The sequence below is a fragment of the Anguilla anguilla genome, chromosome 19, assembly GCF_013347855.1.
Source record: "Anguilla anguilla isolate fAngAng1 chromosome 19, fAngAng1.pri, whole genome shotgun sequence".
In the NCBI taxonomy this organism is placed as follows: Eukaryota; Metazoa; Chordata; class Actinopteri; order Anguilliformes; family Anguillidae; genus Anguilla; species Anguilla anguilla.
Window position 1 is genome coordinate 17,375,425 of NC_049219.1, and position 22,729 is coordinate 17,398,153.

General features: G+C 49.5%; 3 protein-coding genes across 13 annotated transcripts in view; 1 reads left to right on the forward strand and 2 right to left on the reverse strand.

The window, feature by feature from the left end:
• hcfc2 (host cell factor C2) lies at positions 1 to 11,380 on the reverse strand. 5 transcript variants are annotated; one of them, XM_035401425.1, is made up of 17 exons: positions 11,290 to 11,380; positions 7,280 to 7,428; positions 6,860 to 7,020; positions 6,354 to 6,562; positions 6,140 to 6,224; positions 5,672 to 5,778; positions 5,191 to 5,382; positions 4,699 to 4,911; positions 4,345 to 4,463; positions 3,778 to 3,907; positions 3,324 to 3,455; positions 3,184 to 3,221; positions 2,860 to 2,976; positions 2,461 to 2,646; positions 2,061 to 2,355; positions 1,424 to 1,502; positions 1 to 1,321 (listed from the first exon to the last, which is right to left on the reverse strand). In XM_035401425.1, exons 1-17 carry the CDS (start codon positions 11,309 to 11,311, stop codon positions 1,309 to 1,311), a joined length of 2,247 nt encoding a protein of 748 aa, XP_035257316.1. In that variant the 5' UTR covers positions 11,312 to 11,380; the 3' UTR covers positions 1 to 1,308. The 5 variants fall into 5 exon arrangements, with proteins under 5 accessions (XP_035257316.1, XP_035257315.1, XP_035257314.1 ...); XM_035401424.1 differs by lacking the exon at positions 11,290 to 11,380 and adding an exon at positions 8,625 to 8,858 and having other exon boundaries at positions 4,381 to 4,463; XM_035401423.1 differs by lacking the exon at positions 11,290 to 11,380 and adding an exon at positions 8,625 to 8,858.
• Positions 10,091 to 20,354, forward strand: glt8d2 (glycosyltransferase 8 domain containing 2). Of its 3 annotated transcripts, none has more exons than XM_035401446.1 (10): positions 10,091 to 10,228; positions 13,456 to 13,491; positions 16,028 to 16,120; positions 16,265 to 16,505; positions 16,611 to 16,728; positions 16,830 to 16,911; positions 17,480 to 17,586; positions 17,818 to 17,984; positions 18,464 to 18,576; positions 19,685 to 20,354. In XM_035401446.1, the coding sequence occupies exons 2-10, from the start codon at positions 13,473 to 13,475 to the stop codon at positions 19,855 to 19,857; spliced, it is 1,113 nt and encodes a 370-aa protein (XP_035257337.1). In that variant the 5' UTR covers positions 10,091 to 10,228; positions 13,456 to 13,472; the 3' UTR covers positions 19,858 to 20,354. The 3 variants fall into 3 exon arrangements, with proteins under 3 accessions (XP_035257337.1, XP_035257338.1, XP_035257339.1); XM_035401447.1 differs by having other exon boundaries at positions 16,265 to 16,496; XM_035401448.1 differs by lacking the exon at positions 13,456 to 13,491.
• The window catches only part of LOC118218771 (G/T mismatch-specific thymine DNA glycosylase-like), an 8,044-nt gene continuing 5,649 nt past the window's right edge, over positions 20,335 to 22,729 (reverse strand). For all 5 annotated transcript variants that reach the window (XM_035401438.1, XM_035401440.1, XM_035401439.1 and 2 more), the window contains one exon: positions 20,335 to 22,124. In XM_035401438.1, coding sequence (XP_035257329.1) covers positions 21,976 to 22,124 — 149 coding nt within the window. In that variant the 3' untranslated portion in view covers positions 20,335 to 21,975. The remainder of the gene's footprint in view (positions 22,125 to 22,729) is intronic.

Below are 22,729 nucleotides of genomic sequence, written 5' to 3' on the forward strand. Positions count from 1 at the left end.
GGGAGGGTTTCAGAATATTTTAGTGTCCTCAGAATTTTTAAGAAGTTTGACAGGACAGTGATGATGAACAGAAGCATGTTAATCGTGTTTGTCACAGAACAAGCCGGTTCTGCGCCGACGCCCTTTTAAAAACACGCAGCTCTGCTGCAAACGATCGTGCTAACCACACGTCCCGGTACGTCCAGCTGATCTGCAGAATCAAATTCTGAGGCTGGCAAATGACCAGCTATTGTACATTTATACTGCATCATTGACACTTTCACATATCGTTATACATGCTTTAAATATAACCAAATACAAGGTACAAAACATTGGTTTAAAAAACTGGATAAGCGATTTAAAGGCAGTCATTGGCTAAAAGAAAGCAGATGTGTTTTCTGAGCAGGAATAGTGTGGCGATGACCGTAACACAATCCGTTTGAGCACCGCTTCTACCTTCAGTGGCACCGTGAGAGTACTGTCACAGCTCGGCTGAATGGACACTGACTACACCATGACGAAGACAAACAGCAGGAACAGGGCATTACAGCTGTACAGTGTCAGGCATTAATTAAAATTCTAGTATCTCAAAGATTCTAATTAATAACTTTATAGGATTGGTACAGCAATAGCACACAAAAACAGACAAATATAAAACCACCGCACAAACGGAAATTTAACTAACGACTGCAGAAATGTACTCGGGTTATTTCCTATGTGTTTCTTTTGCAGACTCAATATGTTGGTTAATATACAGAAAGAACCGTTTTTTTCTGACAAATATAAGAATATTTTTCTGCCGAAGATCCCAACTCTACAACTGACGTGGCCAGTGGCTTGTTCTGGATGCTGCCAGCTACTCTGGCTTAATTTGAGAGTCAGCCACTGTAGTCTCCTCCGCTTCGGCAGAAACCAATCAGGAGTCACGGGTGACTTCCAGCCTCCAATCACAAAACACATACTGTGTGGGTGGGGTCAGTCAAGGTGAGAATCCCAGGATCCATCATAGTTAATAAGGCACAAAAATGTGTGGACAACAGCAGTCAGGAAATGCAAAGTTCTCTGGGAAAAAAAGCAACGGATCCCAGTCATGAAACGGACACAGACTGACAGGCTAACGGCAATCACTCACGTCTGCAGAGATGCAAACCTCAAGGATGACTCCAGGGCGGGGGTGTGGTCTAATTCCTGATAAAATATATGTACATATGTGCAAAAAACAAAAGCGTAAAAAAATAGGTATAAAAACTCTTAGTGGTTTCGTAGCACACTTGGTGTGTTGGTCACTCTAAATACCCTTGCAGGTGATGGCTGGAAGCTCGGAGTTCATCACGATGTGGAGCTGAGAGAGAGAGAAAAAGGGGAAAAATGTTGAATTTCTTTAGAGAGGAAGTGTGGTGAGGCATGGGGGAGGCTGGGTCTGTACTCCAGTGAGAAGCGCTACCTGCTGGCCGTATCCACGGCGACGGCGTCTGTGGTGCCGAGCTCTGGGTGTGGCTGCGGGGCCTTCAGCCTGCTCGTGTCTGAAAGATCAGATACGCCCGTGTTCAATGACAGCTTTACGGCAAGAGGGGAAGGAAACGCACAGAAACGCAACGAGACAGAACAACCCACAACAACTCGGATGCAAACCTTCCCAACGCAACTGTCAAATAACCAATCTTTTGCCTTCAAGTTCTGGTGAAGGCAAACGGTGGAACATTGGTGATTTGCCAATTATGGATAAATATAACCTTCGGCAGGAGGGAAGGGCATGTGCAACCTAGCTTTCAGTTTTCAGCGCCAGCTGTACATCACTGACGCTGAGAAGAGCTTCATAAAGAAACAGCAGTCAGAGTTTGGGTTTGATTTAGGGGCTGTGGGGTGTCAGAAAGCCCCCTGTAGCTCTGTGTAAGAGTGTAACTGACAACACAGCATAGCACACGGACAGCAACAGACCAGAGAAGTAACAGCGCAAGACCATTCAGAATTAAGAAGAACAGCACAGTGAAGATGAGACACATGATTGGGCGAAGGGGAGACGGACAGAAAGACGAGCGAATGACAGGGGAGACGGCGCGTGGAGGGGCGGAGCCTGTTACCCTGCAGCCAGCGGATCTGCGTGGCGGGGCCGTAGCCCTGCTCGTTCTTGGCGGCGATGCGGAAGACCAGGGCGGGGCGGGCGGAGCAGTCGATGTGGGCGTTGCTCAGGTGGGTGGAGGTGACGGTGCAGGACGTCTTGGTGCCGCGGTAGACCCGGATGAAGGCCAGCTCGCCCGGCGGGTCCAACGCCGTGCCGGACCGGGTCTTCCGCACCGCCAGGTACATGGAGTACTCCAGGATCTTTCCGGAAGGAGAGGCGGGAGATTCCCAGGTGATATGGGCCGAGTCGGAGGCCTGGGGGGGTGACAAGGGAACCAAGAGATCATTTGGATGAAATGGCAGACAGGACTGGGGCCCGTGGGCTGTGCGTGGCTCTGCAGGGACGTGATCGGGCTGCACCTTGGTGATCTTGACAGCAGAGGGCGCTCCAGGGAAGCCCGGCTGGCAGGTCTTGAACTCGCTGACGGGGCCGAAGTCTCCCTGTCCGCAGGAGTTGATCCCGGCCACTCGGAACCTGTAGGTGACCCCCGGAGACAGATCCTGCTTCTCCCGCCCGGAGCAGTCCGAGGGCTCCCCAACTTTACCCTGCAGGGAGGGGGAGGAGCCGGGGGGAGGGGGAGGAGCCGGGGGGAGGGGGAGGAGCCAGGGGGAGAGGGGAGGAGCCGGGGGGAGAGGGAGGAGCCGGGGGGAGGGGGAGGAGCCAGGGGGAGGGGGAGGAGCCAGGGGGAGAGGGTTAGGGTTAAGCCTACCCCATCTTGGTTCCACACGGTCAGCGCAGTGTGTCTGTTTCCCACTCACCGTGCCCTGGGTGTTCTCCGGGGGGAGGGAGTACTGAGTGACTTCCGAAAAGAGGGTCCTGAACACGCCCACATCATACCACATGTGGTCATGTGACCTTTCGCCTGTCAGGGGCACCTGTGAGGGAGGGGGGAACAGTGAAGCTTTGATTGCCTGATGGGGGGGCCGCACAGACACTGAAGACCCAAGGCACCATGGGAAATGGAACAGGAGAGGGAAACGCTGGAGAAGAGGCAGGCGTGCGGGCAGCACTGGCGTGCGGGCAGCGCAGGCGTACAGGCAGCGCACACCACACGCTCTGTGTCAGGAGCAGCGCAGTCTTACCGAGTTCGGAGCGGAGGCGGCCGTGGCGTGTCCCTGGTCTGGAGGAAAGAGGACAGACATAAGCACAGCTGCCCAGCCGGTGGACTGCACCCCCCCACCCCCCCCCCACCCCGTTCCCCATGTGCTCAGTTCTCTGGTACCTGGCTGATGCTGGGATCCGCTGCAGTGCTGGGCGTTGCCACTGTCAAACCCGCTCTCCAAGAGCTGGGTGTTACCCGAGGGGTCCCCCGAACACAGGCTGTACTCCTGACCTTCCTCCTTACACACGACCACTGAGGACACACAAGAGGGTCAAAGGTCAGGGGTCACAGTTCAGCTCACTTTTCCACAGCAACACAGCTCAACATTCCTGAATATATTCTTTAAAAATGAGGGCCCCAGGGAATCTGTTCAGGCATTAATGAATAAACACAAAGAGGAAAATGGCAGCCAGTTCAGGCCACATAAGACGGCCGATTCCAGCAGGAGGGTGGGTCAGATTTTGCGTGATGACTCGAGCTGTTAAGTGTCAGTACTGCAGGACTGCCCAGCCCTGTCACACCCAAACAGGGACAGGTGTGTGTGCTGGTGTCTGTCGGAACATTGTGGCTGTACCTCTTTCTGGGGTGTGGCTCTTTTGGGTGGCGCCCCTCTGGTCCTCTGGGGGATACTGCTGTGGAGCGGACTCCACCTCCATGGGGGTCTCCTGCCCGCCCTGGCCCCCACCAGCAGAGTGGATGGGCTCCTGGGGGGAGAGAGACAGATTCAGGACGACCCTTCCAGTCTTCCTCTCTCCATGTGCACAAGCCTCTCAACAGCCTTTACACCCTGAAACCACCTGAGTTCTGCCACACCATCAGAAACAACACTCAAACAGCAGGACAGCAAAGAAAAGCACAGTCCTTCAAGAAGAGCTTACCAAGTTTTGAAGTACAGTTGTAATAGCCTATCACACATCATTTATATAAAATCCAATCATGAACAAATACTTAAATTTAGCAATAAGCAAAACGTTTCTTAATATAAATTCAAACTGTGAGCATAGAATTACTGCCATACAACTGAGAAAAATATACTTCAGTGGTCAAACACCACATTATAAAATCTTAATACTAGTTCTGAAAATACTTAGCTATACATTTCATGTACAGTTGAGAAGGAGCGATAAAAAATCTTAAAAACCAGAGTGATGAAGTGCTCCTGGCTCCATCTGCTAACCTGCCCACAGGGGGCGCTCTCTCCCCCCTGAGCCGTCTCTCCAGCGTAGGCCGAGCTGTCAGGGAGCTGGGGAGGCTGCACCCCTGGAAGAGAGAAGAAGAGGAGAAGGAAAAGATGACAGGCGAAAGTGGCTTATGTGAAGGGTGTTACGTAAAGGCCTACCTGTCTGTCTGTCTCACTCTCACTCTCACTCTCACTCTCACTCTCACTCCTAGTTCTGATGAAGAGCAGCAGTCACCGCTGTAACTCTACACAAGCCCCTCTCAGTCTTTACCCTGGTTTGCCATTACAAATAAAATGTCAGTCAAGCCTGCTTACCAGTCGCATCTTGCTCCGCCCCTGAACCTGCCCCATTGGCTGGCGGCTGACTGGCGGGCGTGTCAGACGAGCCCGGCGGTGGCGCTGGAGGCGGGGCCACGGGCTGCAGCTGGAGGAGGTAACTGTCCGCTGCAGGCAGGGGGCGCCAGGCCACGTGCAGCATGCTGATGGTGGCCTTCACCAGGAACACCGCGGCCGGCATGGAGGGCTTCTCTGTAGGGCGGAGAGGGACCAATCAGAGCGCTGGAGGAGCTCACGGGCATGACGAGGCCAGGACAATCCAGCACCACTGAAAACCTCCCTCTCTGCGCAGCAGCCAATAACAGCTCCCTGGGCAACACTGCAGCCAATCACACCTCCCTGAGCGACACTGCAGCCAATCACACCTCCCTGTACAACACTGCAGCCAATCACAGGCCCACCTGAGGCTGATGAACAGCAGCAGCCCAGTTTAGATGCTGTGAAGTCCCCTTAGGCAGGCCCCGTGCTCACCTGTCTCCAGGTACCACAGGTCCTTGCAGCACACCTGGTAGTTCCAGCTCTTGCGGTAGCCGTCGCGGCCGCTCCAGACGTACAGGCGGGAGCCGATGGAGGCGGTGCAGTGCCCGGCTCGCGCCCGGGGCCCACAGGCCTTCCCCTCCTCCTGCTGCCGCTCGGGCCGCAGAGTCCGCCACGTCAGCGTGTCTGAGGGACAGAGGCACGGTCTCACACTCCGACACACACACACTGCTAGTGTGTGTTTGTGCCTGTGTGTGTGTGTGTGTGCATGCGTATGTGTCTGTGCATGTACGTCTGTGTCTGCGTGTGTGTGTGTGTGTGTGTGAGTGTGTGTGTGTGTTTCAGTGCTTGTGGTACTGACCGAGGTTGAGCGTGTGTGTGTGTGTGTGTTTCAGTGCTTGTGGTACTGACCGAGGTTGAGCGTGTGTGTGTGAGTGTGTGTGTGAGTGTGTGTTTTAGTGCTTGTGGTACTGACCGAGGTTGAGCTCACACAGGGAGTTGGTGCAGACCCACTCTGTTCCTAAGGCATTGGGCCGGTCCTCAGCATTCACCACCGGCACCCACCCACCAAACACATACATCCTGAGCACAGGAGAGAGACACGGTCCACCTGAACACAGAATCTACACCACCTGTACCGGTCCACCTGAACACAGACTCCGCAACACCTGTACCTGTCCACCTGAACACAGAATCTACCCCACCTGTACCTGTCCACCTGAACACAGAATCTACCCCACCTGTACCTGTCCACCTGAACACAGACTCCGCAACACCTGTACCTGTCCACCTGAACACAGAATCTACCCCACCTGTACCTGTCCATCTGAAGTTTTACACAAAGATCAGTACAAAGGAGCTACAACACCAGATGCGCGATAATGGGTACTACACTCTGCACACACATACAAACGCACACACACAAACACAAGGTTCTCCTTACTTGTTTCCTATAACGTTGGCAGAGTGAAGGCTTCTGGGAAGAGGGGGCGGTCCCTTGGTATCTGGTGTTGACCAGGTCATGGTTTCTAGGAGACACACAGCAGTCAGAGATCAGTTAGCTTCACCGCTGGTGACACAAGCAAGTCACACTAGCATGATAGCCACTGATAGCCCAATACTGATAGTGAGGGGACGGCTGGGTCAGTGAGCGTTACCGATGTCCAGCTGCCAGAGGTCAGACAGGCGCTGTCCCCTCATCCCGCCGAAGATGTAGAGTTTTGGGGAGTAGGTCCCCTTGCTGCAGTAGACCACCGCCGTGTGGGACTCCCGCGGACAGGGCCCCCCGCCCCGCGTCTCGGGGACCACCCACCCCTTCACCCCCGAGGACGTCTGCAGCTCCAGCTCAAAGAAATCGTTCAAGTACCTGCAGAAGAGACATGCAGGAGAGAGCTGCATTAAGGGCCAACAGCGGCCTTAAATCCCACACCCAGTCAGTCAGTCAGTCAGTCAGCCAGCCAGCCACCCAGCCACCCAGTCAGCCAGCCAGTCAGCCAGTCAGCCAGTCAGCCAGCCAGCCAGCCAGCCACCCAGTCAGTCAGCCAGCCAGCCACCCAGTCAGTCAGCCAGCCAGCCAGCCACCCAGTCAGTCAGCCAGCCAGCCAGCCACCCAGTCAGTCAACCAGCCACCCAGTCAGTCAGCCAGTCCGTCCGTCCGTCCTACCTGGGAATGTTGCTGTTGGAGTCCTCGCTGTCGTTGGCCAGCCCCCCAAAAAGGTAGCACTTGTTCCCCCACAGGGTGAAGCTGTGGCCAAGGCGAGGGCAAGGGGGAGGGGCATTCCTTGGGGGGCGGGGTTTCAATTTTTTCCACAGCCATCGGCTTGCCTGCAAAAACCCGGGAGGGTCATCACCAACACAATCGGCAGCATGCGATCCAACAACACAGCAAGAACAAAAGCAAAACTACATGAAACCAGAGTTTAGAGACACTGCGCTCTTAAATGTGGCTTCCTATCCACAACCCAAAGTGGGAGCTCAGGGAGCCGCGTTCACCACAGACACCACAACAAAGCCGGAAATGCAGCAACACAAGAGCGGCAAAACCTGGCCACGCATGAGCCTTACGTACAGAGCGGGGTCTTACCTGCAGCTCGTACAGGCTGTTGCTGTACTTTCCGTACTCCACCATCCCTCCAAACACCAGGACCCTGGTCCCCTCACAGACGAAACCATGAGCTGCACATCCTGGGGGGATGTCTCCTCGCACGGCTGGCAGGAACCACTGCCTGGACACTGACACCCCCGATAAAAACACAACGTGGTTAGATCCACCATTCACTGGTCCTAGGCTAATATCAGATAATAAACGCTTGTATACATGTGTGTGTGTTACAAAAAAAACCTCAGGAAACAATAACACATAAACGCTTCTCAACAACAGGGGCGGGGGTCAAGGTGATAAACGCACCACTGTTTCAACTAAAACTCCCCACAATTTCCAAACATGATCATGATTAAATGGAATTCAATTCAGCCTACATTAGAACATAATGCTAAGCGGTCGGTTACAAATAATACATAACATCCAGCTTTACAACGATACATAAATGACCACGACTGCGGTCTTCGCTGGTGTTTACCCTGGTGGTTAAATTTACCCGCAAACGTGCGAGTTGGTTACTGAGTGAAGTAGGTTACGATACAGTTCAGTTCAGACAGCTTTCTCCGGTTTAAATTCAAAACCCTCCAAAAACCACATCTAAACAAAAAACAGCACGCAACATTTCTGCCAACCCTACCCGAGCAGTGTTAGCTAGCTAGCCTCATCGTTTGTGTACTTCCGAGAGGATAACCGCCAAAGCAGCCATTTCGGACGCAAATTGGCGACAAGTAAATCAAGATATCTTAATGCCATTTGAACTAAAAACAAGCCTAGAGTTCCTTAAAATTAACCAGAATTAATACAATTCACCATATAGTGAAATAATATAACTAGCTAAATAAAACGTATCGTAAGCGTTGGGTGCAAGCGCGACTGCCATCCACAGGCGCGAGCAAGCCAACGTTAGCCAGCTAACGTCAGCGATTTGGTAGGGAAGTAATACAGTATAGTTACAGCTCACTAGCTACACTGTTACTGTGCTTTTAAAATGCTTCAAGAAAGTTTGAACATATTTACAAGAACGGAAAGTACAGCGTACATCAGTGTGTAAAGTATTTTGTAGAATGGGACATGCATTTTTAAACAATAAGAGCTAACGTTCGCTAGCTCGCAACCAAGCGTGTTACCTGCAAACATTAGTTGACTCGTGCACACACATTATGCTTTGCTTTTTTAGATGCACTGTGTTGTTTACTGTTTGCACAAAGTGTTAAGCTAACCGCTAATGTTTGCACATTGCACACTGGCAACATAACTTTTTTTTTTTAAGACGGTCCGTGTGCCCCCCCTGCTGTGATTGCTCCCCAGTTTCATGCCAGTCAAATACCGGTGTTGTAGACGTGCAGCTCTTCAGCTATGCCCTCGTTCCCGCCTCCAAAAACAATTATTAGCTCCCGAATCGCCACCGCTCTGTGCCCGTGTCTGGACCTGGGGACCGGACCAGAGAACGACTGGACCCTTTTCCAGAGCGGACCCTCGGCAGCCATAGTCCCGCAATTAACCCTATCCGTAGAGTAGTAGTGGGACATTATTTTGGTAATAGGTCCGCCCAGATCCCATATTGCAACTGTGTAGACGTCATTAGAGCGACTTCTTCTATGGTCATTTGTTCTCTTACTTTTTTTTTTTTTTTTTTTTTTACCTCCATCGTTATAATACATACATTACAGTTCGTATATAACCCCTTCTGCGATTAATGTATGAACTAATTGTGCAGGACTGATCGCAGTTGAGATAGGCTACTCATTGAGTTGGTGCTGTAAAATACTGAGTTCAGCACCGAGGATATATCCTCTAAAGAGCCAGCAATTGATTTTCGTCCCCTGTATGGGCATCTCAAGAACCACATATTTTATTATGGTGAAACCTACACTACAAGAGACATTCTGTCAAATAAATAAGTTTTGAATATATATTTTCACTGCAACATGTTTTTGTCACCCAAGGCACTTGTATCATGTCAAAAAAGAGAAAATAATTTAAACTTTTTTTCTGCTGGGTCTCAGCATATCAGGTATCCAGATATATTTATTGGTGGAGCTTGATGTGGATGTGAAACTGCACATATTCATCTACTCCGATGTCATTGTGGCTGTAGCCAAGCGAACAAGAGGCTATAGGCAGGTCAGAATGGCCTGATTTAAGGTGCAAGTTTGCCTAATATTATTGGGGGAAAAAAAATTTTATTAATTGATTTTGGTTTGTGGAGTAGGCCTCCTGCAATTTGAAAAAAATATCTTACTTTTTTGTTATTGGATACTGTTTCTTCGAATCCTGCTCTGATTTATTTTCTCAGTGAATTTGCTGCCAATTCTTGCTTTGGTGAATTGTCTGAATACGATACAAAATGTTAAGCTTTGCAGATCCACAAAAATTACCACACGAGTTAGTGCTTTAGATTGTGTTGTGCTTTTAAAATTGTTCCAGTGGTTTCATTGTGGCATGACTAACTAAACTATTCACAGGATTCAGTGGGGATCTAAAAGGTGATTGTAAAGAAAACAATATTCCAAAAGTAACATACATATAATGAATGGGTACGCATATCCAATATATTCTGTTTTGTAAACATATTTTGCATTTCGTTGTCTCCGGAACATAAGAACATTAATGAATGCAACGACTCAGGAAGAAAGCATGCATATTATTTTTTTGATTATATAAAACCAAAAAAATCCAGTACTTTTGAGCAGCAACTCTGGCCTCTGGTTGGCGTCACGCCACCCCCCCGATGAACGAAAGTTGCGCGAGACGGGGCACATCTGGAAAGAACTTCCTGAAAACCAGCGCGAGAGAGAGAGCATTCAATCTGCTCCACCGACACGCCCATCAACCCCAGCGAGACGCTCCGCAAACACTATGGATCTTGTGCGGCGGATTTCGCGTGAATTGGACTAGAAGAGCAGACCCTTTTTGCGCATTACAAAACTGGTACGTGAAGTGATTTCATATTGACCCCAATACATGATAAAACTTAAAAATTTGAATTTTGTTGCTGTACATGTTGCAACAGACGGACCTTAGGTTTGCCAAGAAAAAAACTATTAATTCTGCACGTTAAGGAGTCAATCATCCGCGTTCGAATCTTTTACAACTGTAAGAGTAGTGGAAAATTAATTTTAAGGATGGCAATATACATAATAATCAAATATATGTTATGTTTATTTTAAAACAGGCTACAGCATATAAAGATGTAACTATAACTAAGTTTGGAAGGAGAACTGGTTTGTCTTACAAACTATATTTCTACATCTTGCTTGAATCATGAGTTAGAAAACTCGAGTTCTCAAACGTCACAGTGTACAACCTTAGACAGTGTAAAACTAACGTGTAGTTGCGCTGGAACAAAATGTTATCAAACAGTACGCACTGCACTTGTGGATCGTTTTTCGAAAAAAGATGAAATCAATAACGCATCGAGGGAGTGCAAACAATTTCATACATTAATCTTTTATAGTAGATTAACGGAACTACGGAGAAAGCTTCAAAATTTAGGTTCTAATTTCTGGTATCGGTGTTCAGTGCCACCCCGCCTCTATACTAGAATACGCACTTTAAAGAACAATGGCTGTGGTTCGCGACTGCAGTAATCCTATAGAAATCCTATAGATATTATGATGTCACTCGTGTGCTGAAATGACGGCGCAGGACCCTTAAATTGACGCATCAGACGTTCCTGCATTGAAATATCACCTCCATACATGTTTCATAGAGATAAAGTAAAAATCTAAGCGATAAACCAAAACCATTTTTTTCTCGTTTCATTACACGTGGTGGTAATGGTGGTTGCGGTTAAGTATTGCTGGAACAGTTCTCTCCCTTTTGCCCTGCATCTGGTGTGAATGAGGAGCGTTTTTATATCCTTTTTTAGTGGTTGTGAATCGAGGACAGCTCAGCTGTACCAGCATGGAAACGTTGCTGTACCGTTAGAGGAACGTTGTGCAAACGTTGTGCACGAGCTGCCACGCTCGGCCGCTCCGCCGGTGTTTTACCCGAGCTGTGGTGAAGCGGCATCTCCTCCGTCTGACGCTGCGCATCACCGCGTCGTCGTGTTGTCTCTCCCCAGTACAGTGCTGGACTGCGAGCCAGGCTCAATAAAACCGGAGCAGTGTTTGGCAAAAGAGAATAGCTCTCCGCTGAGCCAGTGGTCTCCCAGTGTGCCGGGGCGGGGGGGGGGGGGGGGGGGGGGAGGGTGAGGGTGAGGGGAGGGTGTCCCGGCACAGTCTGTGAAAGTTGGACAGCAGCTCTGAGGGAGAAGGAAAGGAGGTAGAATTAGAAACAGAGGGAAAGAAAGATTTTGTTTTACCCTTTTCTTTACAAGAAACACAAATGTTAGTGCACAGATTCCTTTAACAAACTGCAGTAATCTTTTGGAAGTATCAGAGGTCTGGGACAGTGTCCCGGTTGATTCAATTATGACTCATGGATCCTCGTGTACGCTTGTCCAGCTTTTAAAAGCACAAGCTGAGAAAGTTAAACAAACACAATCTCAAATTCTGCTGCTTTTACACCGGTCAGAAATATCTCTAAATTCTACTTTGAAACAAAAGCATTTGTGTCTTGTTCAGTTAACATGCACTGGCACAACAGCTGCATAGGTTTGGTTTTATGCATCACCATAGCGATTCACCGGAGGAATCACCATAGAGCTGAAAGACACACCAGATCCTTCGCTGCAGTGTGTCTCGGTGTGTAGCATACAGAGAAGTCTGAAGACCCAAGAGGTGCACATTCAACTAAATATGAAATACATTTGTACAGTCATTTACTCACGGATCATTATCAACTGCTCATCGTAACATTTTGCTTTTAATGAGTGAAATGTTTTTAAATATTCTTCACTAAATTTGTGAAATTAGCATTTCATGTCATGCATTACATGTGCAGTGTGCAGTCTAGGCCACTGGCACATAGTCACTGCTAATGCAAACAACAGAACACAAACGCAGGCTCAGGAGCAGATACACACAAAGGCACACGCACGCACGCACATCTAAACCAACCACACACACACACACACGCAGTCAAACCACTACTGCAGTCTTTCACATGGCCAAACCATAAAACAACTGGCAGCACACAAAGTTCTTATCTACAGGATAACCAAACAGTGCCTAAAACCCAGCCTCCACCCTTAGTCTGTGCCAGTTTTTTGTTCTCTCTCTAAGTAATCGTGTTTTTTTCCTGTTTTCTATGGACAATGTATCATTTTCAAATCACCATGACAAAAACATGTTTAAATGCTCTATCTGTTTTAATTTAATTTAATTTAATTTAATTTAATTTAATTTAAAAGTTTCTCCTCGATCCCCCTGTTCTATGTGAAGTCACTGGCAGTTTGTGCTTCTGGTGTTGCGTGACGGTTCCCACATGTTACTAATGACCAATCTGCAGACCCCGTGTTCAGGCATCCATAATGTTCCCTAACCAGCGAGTGTGCGTTTCCACTCCAGGGCTTCAGAGCGGACTCGAAGGGAAGCCTCTCTGGTGCTGTGAAACTAAAACTGAGATTATATACATCGCTTTCTCTGCATTGTCCTGAATGAAATGCGAATGGAATGCTGACGCTCTGGGTTTCTGAACTGGAAAATGTAGAAGGAAAGGAGAGGACAGATGGGGGAGGGAGAGGAGATAAGGGAGAGGTGGAGAGAGGGGCACACTGAAACTCATACATAATGCCACCAGTAAGGAAGTGATGAGAATCCCGTAAAAACAGATCCACATGCGTGCAGAAAGAGCCTCTTTCAACTGCCTTCTGATCCCCAAAGTGAAATACGAGCCTGATACTCACTTCAAACAAAGCCCCTGTCTATCTGTGCCTCTCACACACACACTGAGACTATCACACACTGACTTATACACTGAGGCTACCACACACTGACTCATACACTGAGGCTACCACACACTGACTCATACACTGAGACTATCAATGTGTGTCTGGTCTCTCTGTGTCAGTCTGTTATGCGCCGTGTGAGGGATGTGTGATCCTAACTGTGTGTGTGTGTGTGTGTGTGAGGGATGTGTGATCCTAACTGTGTGTGTGTGTGTGTGTGTGTGTGTGTGTGTGTGCGCGCTGCCTGTGCATTCTCACCTGTAGCCACGCTGAGCTGTAGGGGGCTGGAGCTCACAGATGCTTCATTCTGGGTTCTCCTTTGCAGATGGCGCCTGGAGAAAAATGGCTCTTCTGAGAAAGCGTGAGTGAGACGTGCGTCCTGGAACCTGGTCTGTTTCACTCACTCACCCACTCACCCTGTCATTCACTCACACACACACACTCACCCTGTCATTCACTCACACACACACTCACCCTGTCATTCACTCACACTCACCCGCTCACCCGGTCATTCACTCACACTCACCCGCTCACCCTGTCATTCACTCACACTCACCCGCTCACCCTGTCATTCACTCACACTCACCCGCTCACCCTGTCATTCACTCACACTCACCCGCTCACCCTGTCATTCACTCACACTCACCCACTCACCCTGTCATTCACTCACACTCACCCGCTCACCCTGTCATTCACTCACACTCACCCGCTCACCCTGTCATTCACTCACACTCACCCGCTCACCCTGTCATTCACTCACACTCACCCCCTCACCCTGTCATTCACTCACACTCACCCGCTCACCCTGTCATTCACTCACACTCACCCGCTCACCCTGTCATTCACTCACACTCACCCACTCACCCTGTCATTCACTCACACACACACACCCCATCATTCATTCACACATTGAGTCTTAGAGTGAATGGTGAACAGTAAGACAACATTACCACTGGAGCAGGGGGCTCATCTCTTATCCATACAGGGCCAAGGGGGCGGAGTGGGGGGGTCAGCAGAATGCTCCAGGGCCGTGGGGGGGGGCAGTGGAACCACAGCTGGTAGAGCAGCGGCCGGGCCCTGGGGGGGGAGAGGAGCGGAGCGGTAACGGTGGGTCAGAGGGGGACGCAGCTGTGCAGCACTGCCCCCCCCCCAGGCCCTGCTGACAGGGCAGAAACACGCGCTGCACGGGACCCTGCATAGCGGGGCAGGGACCCTAAATCACCTCAGTCTGAGTCTGTGGCTGCTTTCACTGAAGGCACAGCGAGCCTCCCAGGATTATTCCCCAGCACTGCTGGAATGCGTCCTTACAACCATAACTCAGGGATTAGAGTGCGTGTGTGTGTGTACGCGTGTGGGTGTGTGTGTGTGTGTGTACGCGTGTGTGTGCAGGTGTGCGTGTGCGGGCGGGTGTGTGTGTGTGTGTGTGTGTGTGTTTGCGTGCCAGAATGTTTTTGTATCTGATAGCAGAGATTCCAGACAAGAGTTTTGCCAGACTCTTCAGGGGCAGAAGTGATGAGGTAACCAGAGTATGAGAGAGAGAGAGAGAGAATACGTGAGTGATTGGAGTGAGTGAGAGAGACAGTGAGGGAGGGAGAGAGAGAGCAAGAGAGAGAGAGCGCAAGCAAGGGAGAGAGAGACAGCAAGAGAGAGAGGGAGAGAGTGAGAGAGAGAGGGAGAATAAGTGCATGTGTGTGTTCTGGAACACAGCAGTTGAGATAACCAGGAAAGTGTGATTATTTAAATAATAAAAGATGTTGAACTCTTCTCTCAGCTGTACAACTGTACCATAATGAAAAAGCTTGCCAATACTGTGGTAATGTTCACAAGTTAAAGATGCTGTCTGTCTAATCACACAACGTCGCCAAATGTCCAACACAGAGCGAGCTGCAGCTGGAGCCCAGTTTCTGAGTGTACTCTGCTGAGCAGAGCCTGTCTGAGATACAGAGTCGCACTGATCGTCTTCACTGGAGCCAGGAGTCTCACATTCACAGAATTCCTTCTTTCGTATGACTGACCTTTTCAGTTTGGTAACGTCTTTCATTGCAGAGATGCGCAGAAGTGCTTGCCAATTTTATCAGTTTCTAAAGAGTATTCCTATTATGTATTTCAACCAAGTGTGCTGTCAAATGCAGAAGTGCAGTGTGTAGGCAGTCAGTACACAGTAAGTGTAACTGGGATTCGAAACACAGGGTACGTTCCAACCACTTATTTTATACCTCCTTGCTTCCTTCCCTTGCCTCCTTTCCTAGTATGGAAGACCAAACGGGTCCAAAATATACTTGTGATTGACATCTGGAATCACACGGTCAACTTGGGTGCATTCTAATCGCTTATTTTATCTGCTCGCATCCTTTCCTTGCTCCTACATCCACCCATCGGAGGATGCAAGGACAGGAAGCAAGGAACGGATGTGCAGACAGAGGAATCAAGGAAACGTGTATTACGCTCATTCAAGCTTCAGTTTGAGGCCACAGACTCTCACAGACGAGGCAGATGGGGAGAGGCGAGGCAGATGGGGAGAGGTGAGGCAGATGGGGAGAGGCGAGGCAGATGGGGAGAGGCGAGGCAGATGGGGAGAGGTGGGTCCACAGGTCGTTCAAACGTCACTCGTTTCGAAATAATACTTCCCGAAGGATGCACTCGTTTCCTAGCCAAGTACTCCTCGGCAGCCTCCTAGCTCCACGCTCCTTGGAGGAGCATCTAACGTTGTCAAAGCCTGATTCCAGACACCAATTTCACATATTTTGACCCATTTGGCCTTCCATACTAGGACAGGAAGCAAGGAGGTAAGCAAATAAGCGGTTGGAACATACCCACAGTTCATTCTCCTCCCCGTGTTACAGTTAAACTGGTCCCCCTGTAGGTTGAGGCTTACCTCCCTCTTCTCTGTGTTACAGTAAACAGGATCCTCCTGGGGCTGCTGATCTTCATGGTGTACATCATCCTGTACAGCAGGATGTACAGAGCACCGTCACCTCCGAGCCACACAGGTACACTCACCTTCAACGGGTATCAGTTGCCACAGTAACCGTGTCACTATTAAGTTTCCATGGAGATGGTTGCTGTGTCTAGTAGTGTGTTAGCACACATCACTCATGCAGCTCTTCCCTCGCTCCTGCTCTTGGATCCCACAGATGTCAGGGCGGAGCCTGGTGTTGTGGGCGGAGCTGCGGGTGGGGCTGTGGGCGGGGCTAAGGGCGGGGCAGCGGAGGAGGAGGTGTCGGAGGTGGAGGCAGGGGACATCCTGGTCGTGATCTGCGCGGCAGAGGAGCGCATGGGCGGTGCCATGGCAACCGTTAACAGCGTGCGCAGCAACACGGAGGCCAGCGTGTTCTTCTACATCGTCACCCTGCACGACAACGTCGCGTACGTGAGGTGCGTCACGGAAATCCTTCCCCCTTCCCCACCGGAACTCCAGATGAGCTGAACCTTATTGGTCAATGTTTTGATGAAACACCCCTGTCCCTGTTTCTTCTGTAGGCAGTACATACAGAAGTCTGAGCTGAAAGACATCAGGTTTAAGATCCTGGAGTTCAACCCCACGGTTTTGAAAGGAAAAGTGAGACCCGACTCCTCCAGACCTGAGCTTCTGCACCCAGTGAGTCCTGCAGGTTTACCTGTTTACACCTGTCATATGCACACCTGCCCCATACACTCACCTGTCTGATCTCACCATCTGTCTGCATGGCTCTCTTGCAGCTCAACTTTGTTCGCTTCTACCTGCCGCTGCTGGTCAAACACAGGAGAGCCATCTACTTAGACGATGATGTCATCGTGCAAGGTAGGGTGCTCTTTTGAGGGTGCTTAGTAAGGAGGCATTGTACAGGGTAGAGTGCTCTTTTGAGGGTGCTTAGTAAGGAGTCATCGTACAGGGTAGAGTGCTCTTTTGAGAGTGATTGGTAAGTAGACATCGTACAGGGTAGAGTGCTCTTTTGAGAGTGATTGGTAAGTAGACATCGTACAGGGTAGAGTGCTCTTTTGAGGGTGCTTGGTGATGAAATAGGTGACTTACATCCAGGTGTCTCACTAGCCGAGTCCCTTAAGACATACAGAGAGCGGTCCAGGACTGTCCCTTCAGCCAGAGCAAGGCCTCACAGGAAAATAGGCGTGTCCCAGGCTTCCTGCAAAAAGGAAGTACAGTGGTCAGAGTCCTAGAAGAGGCGGGACTCTGTTCTTGTGTGACGTGTGAACAATCAACACAGACACACAACAGAGAACAGACCCAGGATCAGTAAGATTACACACAGGCCTGTGTTCTCTGACCCAGGATCAGTAAGATTACACACAGGCCTGTGTTCTCTGACCCAGGATCAGTAAGATTACACACAGGCCTGTGTTCTCTGACCCAGGGGATATCCAGGAGCTGTACAACACCAAGCTGAAGCCGGGACATGCGGCTGCATTCGCCAGCGACTGTGACCTGCCGTCTGAGGTGGTGCGCACCATGGGCATGCAGGTGAGCGAGAGACAAGCCGCATGTCAGTTATGCTAATCTATACTGAGGATTAAATAACCCTAACCCTAATCTATACTGAGGATTAAATAAGAGGTGCAGGTACCAGGCTGCAGGGTGAGGCAGGTTTAAGACCAGCTGCACTGAGCAGGTGAGTGATGAACCTACCTGTACTACCACAGGTAAGACGAGGGAGTATCACACAGGTAAGAAGTTTTTTATTTGGTTTCCTAGACGACGTACATGGGGTTCCTGGACTACAGGAAGCTGGAGGTCCGGGAGTTGGGGATCAACCCCAGCGACTGCTCCTTCAACCCCGGAGTCTTCGTCGCCGACATGGAGATGTGGAAGCGCCAGAAGATCACCAAGCAGCTGGAGACGTGGATGCAGCAGAACTACAAGTGAGCGTCACGTGATCTCAGCGTCACGTGATCTAGCGTCACAGCGTTATCACAGAAGCGTGGCTACAGCGTCACGTGATCTCAGTGTTCGTTCCACATCTGTTCTCACAGCATCCAAATATTTCAGCATATGGTCTTCATCAGGTGGTGCACCTGGAAAACTTCTTAGATCTCATCTGGTTATCTTTTCGTGACACGGGCAGACAGGAATTCCCAACCAAGGCCTGACCGTGCAGTTAGAGGCCTGCTCACTTATCTGAGCCTACAGTTTAAAGGCAGAGCTCTGTAGATCATAGTAGCAGCTCCACTCTCTCTCTCTCTGGCATTGGGGAATGCTGGGTAATGCTGAGCAATGCTAACTGGCAGCCGCGCTTATTAGCTTAGATCAGCCTTCCTGTTCCAACCGCCTGTCTGAAGTGAGCCGGATGCACACACGCGTTAGCGCCCAAATCTGCAGCAACGCCGTCTTCTTCCCGCAGGAACAACCTGTACAGCAGCGCCATGTCTGGGGGCGTGGCCACGCCGCCCATGCTGATCGTCTTCCACGGAAAATACACCGCCCTCGACCCCATGTGGCACGTCGGCCATCTTGGTGAGTCAACTCCCCCTCGCTTTTCAAAGACAGGCCTATTTTTCTAACTGTAATGTGGACCTCACTGTATCACAACATGCAGTCATTGCAGGTACATGGTTTTCACGTAGAGGTAAAAATAGCAGGGTTATCATCAGCAGCACTTCGATCAGTTTTGGTCCAAAAAGGGAAATGTTGGCGGTGGGGAAAGGGCAAAGCGTCAGCAGAATCTAGGCTGTAAGCGAACTGTGGCACTTTTATAAATGTGTCCTGGCAGGGCCACCGTACTTGCTCCAGACATTAATCAAAACCAGCTGATTTCAAAGCAAGACAAACAAAGCGAGAGTATGTGGCGTCCATTTTAAATGACTGACCGCATGTGTTGCTCGGAGCGAACCCTCTTGTTTACCTTTGTGTGGTGCAGTTGACTCAGAACAATTCTGCTTTTCAGTGCCATGTCTGACTGGTAGAATTTCTTTAAAGACATACTATTCAAGATTTTTAGGCTTGCTGTGGTCCTGTCCTTTGTTTACAGTCTCCTCCTCTGTCCTCAACCCCACCCACTCACCTATATATTTATTTATTATATCAGTTTTTATGCCATTTCTTTTTTATATCTCCGTTTTTTTTGATAAATGTCATCATAGAAGAACAGCAATTCCAAGACAGACTGGTTTTTGAATGGTATACCTGTGCATGTTCACCTCTGCCATTGCTTACTACCTACAAATGCCCTGCTGAAACCTGGCCCCACCCCACAGGCTCGGTAGCCACACCCACCCATCTCCACACAGAAAAGAGTCATGCCCAGAAACATCCCAAACACATTTTAGAAGAAATACAGGCAGAGCACTGATTTGGCAAATGTGCACAAAGACAAACTAAGTGCATCAAAGATATGACTGAACATGGTTATTTTATAATATTTTCAAGGTAAAATTCTGCATAATATATACTATATACCCGATTGTCCCAACCTGTCCGAGAGTGTAACTGTCAGAGTTGGATCTATTCACTGGGGTAAGTACCTCGCTCAGCAGTGACTCTGGGCTGGACCCTGACGTGCCCCACGAGGCCAGGTCCCGGTGCAGGGCAGGGGGGTAATGCTGCACCCTTCCTGCCCCCCTAGGCTGGAGCCCGGACACCCAGTACTCGGACGCCTCTCTCCACGAGGCCCAGCTGCTGCACTGGAGCGGCCGGTTCAAACCCTGGGACTACCCCTGCGTGCACATGGAGCTGTGGGAGAAGTGGTACATCCCAGACCCCTCCAGGAGGTTCTCGTTGGTACGGCCCAACAGCTGAATGAGAGACAGAGGGGGAGAGACAGAGGGGGAAGAGGTCCCACCAAAGCCACACTGCACTTTGCGTCACTCGTACTCTGGACAGAAGAGCTGCGTGAGTTTACAGTAACCCCCACCCCCACCCCCCCGTTCCCCGTGGCGAGGCCCCACAGCTCACAGGGAATAGGGCGTCAATGTCTTCACATCGGACAAAACTGAAGGCCGGATTTCTCCAAAAACCAACCCAAATGCCCCCCACTCCCCTCCATCCTGAAACATCCAGACATTGCACCTGGTTGTAGAGGCTGAACACTTTCATGAAAACCACACAACAAATAAAGACCTCTGTGACAAGATGGACTAGATTTTGGGGGGGGGGGCGTTTTCAGGTACAAACCATGTTCAGCACGAACACAACTTAAGCATTTCCGGAATGCACAAAACAAAAGGTTTAAGGCCATATATAGATGGAGAAATTACTAGGAGGCTAACACCAAAATAAAGTGTTGTTGCGACATCTGCAATGACTTTTATTTTTTTCCCCCCCATACATACAGTCTTAAGCATGACTCCAGACCCCACTTCAGATGAACATCCACAGCACACACGCACAGCTGACTCCTGTGTGGCTGGAACAGCTGCCAGTGTTTCGGCATCTCTCTGGGTTCTTCCGGGAGGTACGAACGCAGGCGAGCACACAAACATCACTCTGGAGCGCTCTAATGACAGCTCGAATGTCCGTTTCATCTGATGACGCATGGCTCGTTGCTTTGGGTGTACGTCAGTTCACATCACAATAAAATAGACCAGAGTCCAGCCTAAAGCAAGTACCAAACCCAATAACTAAAATGCAGTACAAAAACATAAAAACCGCACAGTCTCATCAAACGTGTTCTGAAAGCACCATGGTGAGAGAGCTACAGTAATTCAGGTGTGTATTTTCCTGTGTGAGAGTGCACTTAGTGGACTGTTAGCACAACTCCAGATACCCGTTAAGAGCCTGGGACTCATTCTCCATCTAACGAAACCGCGCCACTCACTGCAGGGCTAAAAGGGCTTTCCTAGCGGGGCGGCACTTTGCTTAACGGTAACAGTAACCTTTTCGGGTAACAGATTGTACTTTTCAGATGCAACGGTTAACAGTAACATTATCGGGTAACGCAACAAAAAAAAATCATCACCACTGCCACTCGAACAGTTCCGGCACCTTCCATCGGGACCGACTTCTCATAGCAGTACAGTGGCTGCGCGAGTCTCACTCAGTCTGCACAACGTGCTGCCACCCCGCCTACCAACCTGAGGATCAGCTCCTCCTGCACAGAGACGTTGGGAGAAGATCAGACAGCCCAGGTAAGAGGTAACAGGTGACTAGAGAGGAGTCCCAGAGATCAAATGAACAAGCAGAGGAAAAAACAGCTCTCCTCCTGCGCTATTAACATAAACAAAATGTTCAGCACCAAGAGATGTAAACATTGTAATGTGCAGTGCGAACTCGCCACAGGGTCTCCATAGCAACCAGAAGTTAAAGACTTCAAAGCCATGTACCCACAATGCACCTCTGATGCAGTCGATGTCACCAGTGGTCAGAGAGAATACAGGAAGGAGGACTGAAATGTAGCACCAGTGCACAGGAAAGCAGAGTAAATATCGGTCAGAATAAAACAGGTTTAAATAAGAGCTTTTCTCCATGAAAGCCATCACGCTTTTCATTGCCTCTCCGTATTCCGCTGATTTAACATTATTGTTAAAACAGGTTTAGTCACTTTGAGCCGGGAGCACTAGTACACCAACAACTACACAAAAATAAACACATACATACATACAAAATCTCTCCATAAAATCCCCTCACCCTCTAAATGGTGCATTTTAAAATCAAGTAACAATGTAAGAGCTACGTTAAATAGTTATGTAAAAAGAAGTTAAAAAAGTAGTGTCAGTACGATTCACTACTCTATTTAAAACCATATTAGGATGGCACCTGCAGCCCCCTCCTGTGTGATACACTGTCCTGGGCAATGGGGTGCAGCTGAGCCATCGCTGGTCCAGTGGGGAAACGTCACAGCCAGCTGGGCAGGAACCCGCATTAAAACTGCAGCCCCCGCCCACTTCCTGGGTGAAGCCCTGAAAGGCCCCGCCCCCTTCATGCAGTCTCCGCCCCCAGCTGGGGCCGTGTGCTGTTGCTGCTGCCGCTGATGTCCGGAATCTCATCGGCAAACGACTGCGTCATCCAACTGCCGCCTGGGACCCGCCCCTCTGCCGCTGTGGGCGTGGCCTCCGCACTGGAACCTTCTGAAGGGGGAAGAACAGAGAAACTTACTCTTGAAAACATGAGTGAAAAGATCCAATATACGCATGGCAAGATGGGCTGAACGGCTTGTTCTGTTCATTATGTATTCTATGTTCATATGACCTGCCTTGCAATTATAGGAAGAATATTCACAGTTTAGTTCAGCTCTAATAACTGTCAAAAAAACACTGACTGTGTCTTAGAGTTGAGCTGGAACACAAACAGACCTCACAATGTGGTCAAACCATGCAACACTCGCGTCTCACTTTACCACTGCTTGCTTCAAATGAAGCAGAATGACTTCATTTGATCGACTATGTGACTGCAGCCAAGAAGGGAGAGGTCATCAACGAAGAGAGATCTCCCCAGAGAAAGAGCTGCAGATTCCTCACACAGAACTACGCTTTTAACGACACGCCTGGTTTGCATAAAAATAAATAAACATGGTGAAACAAAAGTGTATAAAAGTGTATAAAACATGCTTAAATAAAAGCTCAGCACAGGTATCATGTTAGCTGCTAAAGCTCAGTGATATAACAAAAATGCAAAGCCAACATTTACAACTGCCAATAAAAGACTTGTTTATAAATCTCTCGGTTGTTCCGTA

Bases quoted from the DNA above. Each gene is read 5' to 3' on its own strand.
- hcfc2 (XM_035401423.1), bottom strand. From the start codon at position 8,826: ATGTCCCACTACTACTCTACGGATAGGGTTAATTGCGGGACTATGGCT. The intron at 4,912-5,190 runs GTGAGCACGGGG...TCCGCCCTACAG, and splicing joins CCTGTGGTACCTGGAGACAG to AGAAGCCCTCCATGCCGGCC. The intron at 3,456-3,777 runs GTACAGCCACAA...GTGTGTCCTCAG, and splicing joins GAGCCACACCCCAGAAAGAG to TGGTCGTGTGTAAGGAGGAA.
- glt8d2 (XM_035401446.1), top strand. The intron at 16,729-16,829 runs GTGAGTCCTGCA...GCTCTCTTGCAG, and splicing joins GACCTGAGCTTCTGCACCCA to CTCAACTTTGTTCGCTTCTA. The intron at 16,912-17,479 runs GTAGGGTGCTCT...TCTCTGACCCAG, and splicing joins CGATGATGTCATCGTGCAAG to GGGATATCCAGGAGCTGTAC.